General features: G+C 40.5%; 1 protein-coding gene across 1 annotated transcript; it reads right to left on the bottom strand.

Moving 5' to 3' along the window:
- Window positions 1-6,829: 6,829 nt before the first annotated feature.
- Window positions 6,830-10,187, bottom strand: LOC108705873 (golgin subfamily A member 6-like protein 2). Its single transcript, XM_041566788.1, has 5 exons — window positions 10,150-10,187; window positions 9,851-9,958; window positions 8,212-9,330; window positions 7,862-7,933; window positions 6,830-7,075 (listed from the first exon to the last, which is right to left on the bottom strand). Exons 1-5 carry the CDS (start codon window positions 10,185-10,187, stop codon window positions 7,000-7,002), a joined length of 1,413 nt encoding a protein of 470 aa, XP_041422722.1. The 3' UTR covers window positions 6,830-6,999.
- Between the last annotated feature and the right edge of the window lie 565 nt (window positions 10,188-10,752).

Consider the following 10,752-nt stretch of genomic DNA (forward strand, 5'->3'; position numbering starts at 1 on the left):
TGCTACAGCCAAGTTTATCATCTACAAGGACTCCAAGGTCCTTTTCCATAATGGATTTGCCTAGTGCAGTCCCATTAAGGGTATAAGTGGCTTGGATATTTTTACATCCCAGGTGCATGACTTTACATTTATCAACATTGAATCTCATTTGCCACTTAGCTGCCCAGATTGCCAGTTTGTCAAGATCGTGTTGCAAGGATGTCACGTCCAATTAATTGGGCTGGATAGTTTTGTGTCATCTGCAAACACTGATACATTACTTACAATACCCTCCCCTAAGTCATTAATAAACAAGTTAAATAAAAGTGGACCCAATACCGAGCCCTGAGGGACCCCAATAAGAACCTTACTCCAAATAGAGAATGTCCCATTAACAACCACCCTCTGTAGCCAGTTTCCTATCCATGTGCAAACAACTTCAGCAAATTAAATAAGGGGCATGTCGGGACACGGTCACTGATTGTCCCCTGCCCTGCTTATATTATTACTGTGACCAACTGTTTCAGATAAAGTCACAAACCTTGGTTCAGTGATAAGATCATTCCTGAAACCCTAATAATATGCCCACCTAAGATTTATTACAAGTTATGGAGCATAAAAATAAGCATCAATATAACTGCTGGGAAATAGTGTGAAGGCAAGTAAAGGACTATAGCAGGGCAAGAAGCAACTGTTTTTACAGGCCCAGTTATGTATCTATTCAGTTATGTTTCTGTGTGCCGGTACTGTAGGCTAAACTGCTCCACTTGTACCATGTGTCAAGCCTATTAATTCTCCTACCATGAGGTGCAGAGTTATTAATGGCCCAGTCCCTTGCTTGTTTGGAAGTGTTCAACTGGAGACTGAGTTATTGCTGTATTTGAGTTAATGAGAAGGTCAGGGCTACCTCTCTAGAGAAGCCAGGAGAGAAATATTCACACTCTATGCATTTAATTTACTGCTACACTTTTGATCTGTGCCAAGGCATGCTTAGTGTGTTTGTATAATGAGATGGAAATACTCATCTGAAAAACTATATTCTGCATGATGTGATATATTTACTGATTCTTGGAATTTGTTATACATTAAACATGTTCCCCAGAAAAGCATGTTACACATACATGTTGGGATTCTGATAAATGAGGTTGGTATCAGTCCATTGTGTATTCTATGGTTGCCCAGGGCTTTGCTGCTGCTGAAGATACTGCTATGCTTCCTGCCCAGTTGTGTGAATACCTAGTGTGTTGTTAAACATTCCAACAATACATTCACTTCTCCGTATTCAATGCAGTTACTTCCTAGATGTTTCTGGACAGAAGCAGTGTATTATTTATAAGTAGCAGCACTCACTAACAAGTGTCCATACACTGGCAGGCAACACCTAGAGTACTAACCCTTTTGTTTTCCTCGGTGGAGCTTCTGCCTGCTCTGATAACCACCCTCAGCATGGGTATGATATGAGGCTGTAACCTCATGCAGCCTAGTTCTATCTTTCTGGAACCTCCCCTCCTACTGAGGACTCCTACCTCAGTTTTGAAGCACCATCCAAAGAGACTGAACCTGAACTACACCCCTTGTGCAGCTAAAAATGGGCAAATGGAAGAAATCGGGTGGCTATGGAGGACTTTCAAATGCAGAGACAATGTCTTGTCTTGGACAATCATACCTTCTCCTTGGATACATAAATGGACAACCCTGTAATAAGTCAACGGTCATCTTCATGTGTTCTTTTTAACAAAACACTGTTTTTCAGTATTCTTCAACCACAGGTATTAGGTGGCTGCAGTGCATCTAAGGTTGTAGAGATCACAAGCCATTCTCAGCTCCAGAATCTAAACAATTCATCAGAATATAGTTTTAGATGAATCCCCTGAAAACTTTCCACTTTCCATAACTTGCCCTCTCACTTGTACATGTATGAATGACATTTAGAGACTAAAGAGGAATTGCTAATAAGACAATTCCTATAGAAAGCCCTGCAACAGGAATCTAACAATGCTTTTATCTCAGAATGTCCACCAGGACACCTTCTATATTCCCTTTGCTCCCCAACTTTGTTTTCAGCGCTTCTCGTTTGCTGCACCTTCAGAGAAACATTGGATTTGCTGTCTGCTATTTAATGAAAATGTTGATAAGATTCAGGCTGGACCAAGAGACAGACAATCAGAAATGTCACATGAGGAACATGGTTAAAAAATTATGAAGATGCCAGATAATCGTATTATTTTAAACTATACATATAGATAAATGCATATTTTTAAGGAAAATGCATCTGATAACAGATGTTTGGGAATAACATTCCACTGAAATCTGTCAGTGGCTCCGGTACTACCAGGGCTCTGCCTTGCACAAAATCTGTTGATTTCGCTCTTCTTGATGACCCCCTTGAGCAGAGCCAGTAGGGTTCCTGTGTGTGAATGTGGTGAAGCCACAGGAGTCGTAGCTGTTCTGCCGTTGTAATTTATGGCCCTTCATCATGTGCCTGCTTCATACATGACATTCAAAGGCTAGTCTACTAAATTATTCCAAAGAAAATTCAGAACTGTTTTTTTTTATCATTCCGATTATTTCATCCTATATTGCAACTCCTACTTAAGATAAATTTAAATTCTAAGCAACTTTACAATATACATTTACTGCAAATTTCCCATTGCATTAAAATATTATATGTCTGTTCTTTACTAGTCTCTGCAATGCTTATTGGGTGAAAAGTGCAAAAACATGGTGGATTACACTTTGCACCCTGTCTACCATATTATAGATAACCCCTAATATGTCCCACTGAATCAATGTAGCAGCAACATTCATACATTCATAGATCAGGGTAAAATAGACAAGTGTTTATCAAGTTCAACATCTCTGTCTAAGTGATACTTGACCAACCCTTTGTATCCATGAGCCACATTCAAGGGTAAAAACAGTTAGGGAGCAACAAAAGTATTAAAAAAGTCCCCAGGGATGCCAAATAATGGCTGTCATTGGCTATGACTTTCAACCTACAGGAGACTCTGTTTGGCACCTGGTTTTTATACAACCAAAACTTGCCTTCAAGCCTGGAATTCAAATATAAGCACCTGCTTTGAGGCCACTGAGATCAACATCCAAGGGGTGGGTGAGCTGCTTCCCCATTGGTTGGAGAACACTGGTCTAAGAAATCAGAATTGTACACTGGTTCCTTTGAATTTTGGGAAAGTCATATCTCTTACTTTTCTGGCTCTTCTTGTATTTTCCTGCTTATCTTCATGGGAAACCAATGCTAGGGAGCATGGGCCTGAGCAATTATTCAAGAACAAGGGATGGACATTAACTCACTTCAGGCATTTATTTGTGCAAATTCACCATCATTACAAAATTATGTTAACTGAATTCATTTGTTACAAACCACATGGAAGCGTCTCATCTTCGTCTCCATACCTCATACAAGCCACACCCTCCTGAAGCGTTTCGCAGCTCTGGGTGCTTCATCAGAGGAGGCATGAGCCTGAGCAGATCCTGATTGCTCTTCAAGGTTCTGAGCATTGCATGCTTGCACTCATTAGTGAACAACCATAAGCAGCCAAGCGTTACCTGGTGTGTCTCCTGCTACTATCCATGAAAACATAAGGTGTGTGTTAATTCTATCTACTATCTACTGCCCCCACAGAAGCCCTAGCATATAGGCTATCTAGCAGCTAGGGAACCAATAATTTAACAACCTATCTATTTTTCATTTTTATACTGTTTAATGATACAGTACAGGGTGGTGTTGTGTATTTAATATAAACACTGTTCTCCATGAACATTCTCCTTTATAAGTTTCATTTTCTTCTTTGTTTTGAATCGACATTCCCCCACTAGAGGGCACGATAAATCTTTGTCTTGGAGTGAAACCGGCAGCGGGAGTATTATTTTCCCCCTGTTAGCAGTCATTTGAAAATGTGTTGGTTTATAATTTATGTGCCTGGAAGGCATTATAAAAGTTCTCTAATTGCTGTGCCACCGATACAGTGCTGTCTTTGAAATAGGCCCATCAACAATTATCTTAAAAGGTGTGGGGGGATTAAGATTGTCAAAATCATTGATGTAATGATCCTGCTTCAATCACTCTGCTCTTTAATATTTGGAGAAAATTTGGAATGGGGGGATAAATATGTACTGAAATAATTATCCCTTCTATTATGCAGATTTGGGAACTGGGAACACCATGTACTTAGAGTGTATATATATATATATATATATATATATATATATATATATATATATATATATATATATATATATATATATATATATATATAGACCTCTCATGAGACAAGGGAAAAAGGTGACATTGATTAATTTAAGTCTTCATATCGTTACAAATAGTTTCCTTTCTGCGTGGAGGCAATTTCTCTTAAAGCCATTACGTCCATTTATTTATTTATTAGGTTTGTTGTTGTACAAAATGAAACTCTAAACGCCCCCCAGGTGAATACATATTTTTTTTTGTCCCTTTCAGCGGCGTAGAAAAGAGATTTTTTATTTGTCACCATGTTTTTATCCCCGAGATACAGCGCTAGTTCTATTGATCACTATGCACGAGGAACGGCGCTGTGCGGCAGTAAATATGACAGCGAGTAACAAGATATAGATTTAGATGGGAAGTATTGTTTATAGCAAGTGTCATGTGAATATGGAGAGAGAGAAATGGCTGTAGCCTTGTTTGTTCTTTATGGACAATATACTCGGTTGCATAGGGTACTGTGTATTCAGGATGTTTCCATAAAGACATACCAGAAGAAGCTGCCATATTGAATTGTATTTTACTTTATAGTTTATCAAAGTAACTCAATTGGCTCTTCAATAGTACAATGTATAAAAACTCCTGGTAGTGTGTGGAAGTAGATCTGCAAATATAAGTTTTTGAAGTTTGTGAGATACGTGTTTACCCAAGCCAACCACCTCTTTTTTTCACCTGTCTGGGGAAAGAGGGAAGGAGGCCAATTTGTGGCCTCCTCTCCTCTACAACAAGGGTTTCCTGTCCGATGCCAAAAAATAAGCCTTACATCCATTCAGTGCATTACAGACAGGGATGCCTTCTTTCCTCTCTTGAAGGTCCAGGGGCTTGAGACATGTAATGTCTGGGGCAGAGCTGGTGCCATCAGGGAGCAGGACTATGATGTGGCAGTCAGTGTTTGGCTGAATTCTGCATCAATCAAGTTAGAGTCCTGGACGCATTCCTGAAAGGCAACTGGACAGCCCATGTGTGAAAACCAGGTCTGTCAAATTCCAAACTGGCGGCAACCCAACCAACAGCCATTGGTTATACCGTTGGAATCTTGTGATATTTCCTGAAATAAGTCAAATCTGCAACATCTGCAAAGTTTCCAAGGAAAGTCTTTGGGGGGGGGGGGGAAGCAATTTGCCTTTGTCTCAGTCTCAATTTCTGAGACAATTTGCATTTGGTTTTCATTTTTGATTATTTGTGTTTTTTGAGTTATTTAGCTTTTTATTCAGCAGCTCTCCAGTTTGCAGTTTCGGTTATCTGGTTGCTAGGGTCCAAACAGTGGTATAACTAGATGTCAATTAGGCCCCCCAAATATGCAGAGATTTTCCTGTTTTACCAATAGATATAAAAATGACTCATTAATAAGGGCTTCACAGGGCCCCATATACCTCCTGGGCTCCCCTGTAGCCGCAGGGTCTTCTCCCTCTGTAGTTACACCCCTGGGTCCAAATTACCCTAGCAACCATACATTGGAATATGAATAGGAGAGGACTTGAATAGAAAGATGAGTAATAAAAAGTAGGAATAACAATAAATGTGTAGCCTTAGAAAGCATTTGTTTTAAGATGGGGTCAGTGCCCACCATTCGAAAGCTGGAAAGAATCAGAAGAAGGCAAAAAATTGAAAACCATAAAACAAATGAAGGCCAATTGAAAAGTTGCTTAGAATTGCCCATTCTATAATATTACTAAAAGTTAACTTAAAGGTGAACCACCCCTTTAAAGTTGTGTAATACATAAAGTTCTTGAAGTTCAAGGTCACATTAAAATATTTGCAAGAGTTACAAATCGAGGTCCTAAGCGTTAGGTTAGAAGCAAAAAACTTTATTTAAAAAAAAGTAAAAATGTATAGCAGGATCCGCCCTTAATCAAAGGCGTATTAGAATATTTGTTTAGCACAAGTAACATCAAAAGGTGCTTGATGTTACATGAGCATTAGGGTGTTTGTAGCACCCTAAACCCTCCTCCTCCCTCTTTATCCGCCTCTTCAACTTGAAAAGACCATTAATAAAGATCAGTAGATCACTTCTTTGCTGTCTTAGTACGTGACAAACTTTTCTTGGGTTTTACACTGGACGCTGCTTTTTTTGTCGGGCGTTTTGCTGTTTTTGTCGGGCGTTTTGCTGTTTTTGTCGGGCGTTTTGCTGATGTTGTTGGCCGTTTTGCTGTTGTTGTCGGCCGTCTTGTTGTTGTTGTCGGCCGTTTTGCTTTTGTTGTCGGCCGTTTTGCTTTTGCTGTCGGCCGTTTTGCTGATGTTGTCGGCCGTTTTGCTTTTGTTGTCGGCCGTTTTGCTTTTGTTGTCGGCCGTCTTGCTGTTGTTGTCGGCCGTTTTGCTTTTGTTGTCGGCCGTTTTGCTGATGTTGTTGGCCGTTTTGCTTTTGTTGTCGGCCGTTTTGCTTTTGTTGTCGGCCGTTTTGCTTTTGTTGTCGGCCGTTTTGCTGATGTTGTTGGCCGTTTTGCTTTTGTTGTCAACCGTTTTGCTGTTGTTGTCGGCCGTTTTGCTTTTGTTGTTGGCCGTTTTGCTGTTGTTGTCGGCCGTTTTGCTGTTGTTGTCGGCTTTTTGACGGCTTTTACTGCCTTCTTTGGCGCCCTTATAATCTTCTTGCTGCACAAAATAAGGCAGAGTTTAATCATTTCAAATGTTTGTGGAACATACATGGAACCTACTCTCAGCCTACCCTCCTTTAATCACCCATTAAGCTTCCACAAATACGAATGTGAAAGTCTCAGCTTGAGGCTCGGGTAATGAAGATGAAGCAAGAAGCTTAACATTACTTACCTCTTAGGGGCCGTAGTCTTAGCTGAAGGTGTTGCCTTCTTTGTGTCACTTTCCTTTTTAGTTGGCTTAGACCTGCATAAAATATGGCAATATTTAATACACAGACTGACAGTCGTATTTGTATTAACACTCCCATGAATGTATAAATCTATACAGCCACCCAGATCTATGTAACATGATGTAGTTGTGTAACTAAGGCTAAATGTAAATTCACATCATCGGAGGCATCTGCTTGATGACTACCAGTAATTAGCAAGAGAGATCTAGACCAATAGTTGCTCTTTACCCTCGGTAACCTAACCTACTGCTACACCTTCAAATGCCATTCTAATAGAACATAATACACCACACCATAGGTGTGCTTTTGTAGACATTGTGACATGTACACACCCCACGCTCAGCATCCCACTTTTAGGTCCCATGTAGGTAAAACTTGAGTAATGAAGAAAAGTTTCAATTTACTCACTAGTGATAGTTGAATAAATTCACCAGCTGTGACTCTGCGGCGAATTTCTGCATTTCGCAGCCAGTGAATAAATTTGCAAAACTGCGGCAAATATTCACTCGCGAAAAATCCACCACATCAAAAGAATTTAGGCGAGCGTCAGTAAAGACACGCGTAAAAAAATTGTTGTGCGTTATTTTGACACCCACTGACCTTAATGCGTTTGGACAAAATAGGCACACGTATAAAAATTGTTGCGGGCATCAAAATAATTTTGACGCCCATTGACTTTAATGGGACAAATTCGCCCATCCCTATTACTCACCACTCAAACTATACTTGTATTGTGTGTGTGAAAATCCCAGTGCTGGGGTAATGGGAGTGGATGAAATTGTTTAGACAAGCATACTCACTTAGCTGGACGTTTGCTTATCTTCTTCTTTCCCTTCACTTTGGAAGTCTCCACCTTCTTTGCTTTTCGGTCCCTACAAATAAAATGAACATATTATCAAAACTAATCCTACATACTACTGATCTATGGTAACTGAGGTCTAGTTGTGTGGCACCTAAACATATGGATCCATAATCAAGCAACAAGTGGAGGCAATATGCCATAAATACACTTATCACTTCTGGTGTATGCACATATGCTACACACTCACACTGCGCCCCTCAGAAAATATTGCCATTTTCCTTTTAACTAGTCCTTAAAGGGCAACTACACCCATTCAAAATAAAATAGCATGAAGAAAAGTAAACTCACTTCTTATGATCTGCAGTCTTTCTCTCTGTATGGTGCTCATCCCCAGTCTTTTTCTTATCATGCACCGCTGAGTCTTTCTCAGTACGGAGCTTTTTCTCATCTCCGGTCTTTTTCTTATCATGCACCGCTGAGTCCTTCTCAGTACGGAGCTTTTTCTCATCCCCGGGCTTTTTCTTATCATGCTCCGCTGAGTCCTTCTCAGTACGGAGCTTTTTCTCATCCCCGGTCTTTTTCTTATCATGCTCCGCTGAGTCCTTCTCAGTACGGAGCTTTTTCTCATCCCCGGGCTTTTTCTTATCATGCTCCGCTGAGTCCTTCTCAGTACGGAGCTTTTTCTCATCCCTGGTCTTTTTCTTATCATGCACCGCTGAGTCCTTCTCAGTACGGAGCTTTTTCTCATCCCCGGTCTTTTTCTTATCATGCTCCGCTGAGTCCTTCTCAGTACGGAGCTTTTTCTCATCCCCGGTCTTTTTCTTATCAGGCTCCACTGAGTCCTTCTCAGTACGGAGCTTTTTCTTATCCCCGGTCTTTTTCTTATCAGGCTCCGCTGAGTCCTTCTCAATACGGAGCTTTTTCTCATCCCCGGTCTTTTTCTTATCAGGCTCCGCTGAGTCCTTCTCAGTACGGAGCTTTTTCTCATCCCCGGTCTTTTTCTTATCAGGCTCCGCTGAGTCCTTCTCAGTACGGAGCTTTTTCTCATCCCCGGGCTTTTTCTTATCATGCACCGCTGAGTCCTTCTCAGTATGGAGCTTTTTCTCTTCCCCATTCTTTTTCTTATCATGCTCCGCTGAGTCCTTCTCAGTATGGAGCTTTTTCTCTTCCCCATTCTTTTTCTTATCATGCTCCGCTGAGTCCTTCTCAGTACGGAGCTTTTTCTCATCCCCGGGCTTTTTCGTATCATGCACCGCTGAGTCCTTCTCAGTACGGAGCTTTTTCTCATCCCCGGGCTTTTTCTTATCATGAACTGCTGAGTCCTTCTCATCCCCAGCCTTTTTCTTGGGCTGCACCTCTGAGTCTTTCTCAGCATGGTCCTTCTTTTTATCCCCTTGCTTCTTTTCGGGAGGCAATGCCTCATCCACTGTCTTTCTCTCTGGAAGTCCCTTTGAATCTGTCTCATTTCTAAACAGAACACAAAATGCAATGTAAGTATTTAGAAATGTGTATTTATCTTGTGTGGGGCGCATGTATAAAAAGCTTCCTATTTACCATCATTACCATTGTATTAATTTGCAACAAACTACTAGTTGGACATGGTTGGCTAAGAACTGCAGGCTGTACAGAACTGAGCACTACTATAAGTTCAACTGGGACAGGGATTACGTAATTAAACAGAAAGAAATTTTTGGGGGGGTAATCTCCGAATTTTTCTGAGTTTTCACCGAAAGCGCCAAAAACATGGTGAAATTGCCTGAAACCCCCGACACAACCAAAAATCAGTGGGACTGTTCCCATTGATTTTTATGCAACCTCGACAGGTTTGAGATGCCGTATTTTTATATTCTGGCTTTTTAGCCCTCTGGGTTTAATAAATTCCGAAAAAATTAATGATTTTTTAAAAGTCAGATTTTATAAAAAAGATCACAAAATTTCAGGGAATTTCGGGTATTCAGAGCTTAGTAAATAACTCCCTTTGACTTACTCTGTAGGCCTCTTGGAGAATTTGCCTGTCTTTGCCTCTGCTTCAGCCTCAGCACGAGGTTCTTCTGACTCTGCTTCAGCCTCATCAGAAGGCTTGGGATGCTTAATCCTAAACACACAAGAATTACACAGATAAGTAACGAATGTTCAATTCTATGTGAAGAATAAATCATTAGAATAAGTGTGAGTCAGTGATCTACTAATTAAAGCTTTACTAAAATAGACACAGACCTGAATGAATATGATCGGATAAAGACAGAGGTTGTGTAGCACTAAAAACACTGAATTTAAAAGACTTACTCTTTAGGCCTCTCAGTATCAGTATCCCCTTTGGTCATTCTTGTACGTCTTCTTATAGCATCTCTCCGTACAAACTTTGTCACTTTTCCTTCATCTTCTGACTCTACTTCAGGTTTAGCTGTTTCCTCTGCTTCAGTTTTAGCAGGTTCCTCTGCTTCACCTTCAGCAGGTTCTTCTACGTCAGATGCAGCTGTGTCCTCCGACAGAGAAGTCTTGCTCCTAAACAAACAAATTGTAGGTTTAAGATGCCGTGTTTTTATATTCAGGCTTTTTAGCCCTTGGGGTTTAATAAATTCTGAAAAAATTGTGATTTTTTTAAAAATCCAATTTTATAAAAAAGATCACAACATTTCGGGGAATTTCGGGTATTCGGAGCTTAGTAAATAACCCCCTTTAACTTACTCTTTAGGCCCTTTGGTCATTCTTGTACGTCTTCTTATAGCACCTCTCCGTACAAACTTTGTCACTTTTCCTTTATCTTCTGACTCTACTTCAGGTTTAGCAGGTTCCTCTGCTTCGCGTTCAGCAGGTTCTTCTACGTCAGATGCAGCTGTGTCCTCCGACAGAGAAGTCTTGCTCCTAAACAAACAAATTGTAATCAGA

This window comes from Xenopus laevis, chromosome 6L, assembly GCF_017654675.1.
Source record: "Xenopus laevis strain J_2021 chromosome 6L, Xenopus_laevis_v10.1, whole genome shotgun sequence".
NCBI classification, from domain to species: Eukaryota; Metazoa; Chordata; class Amphibia; order Anura; family Pipidae; genus Xenopus; species Xenopus laevis.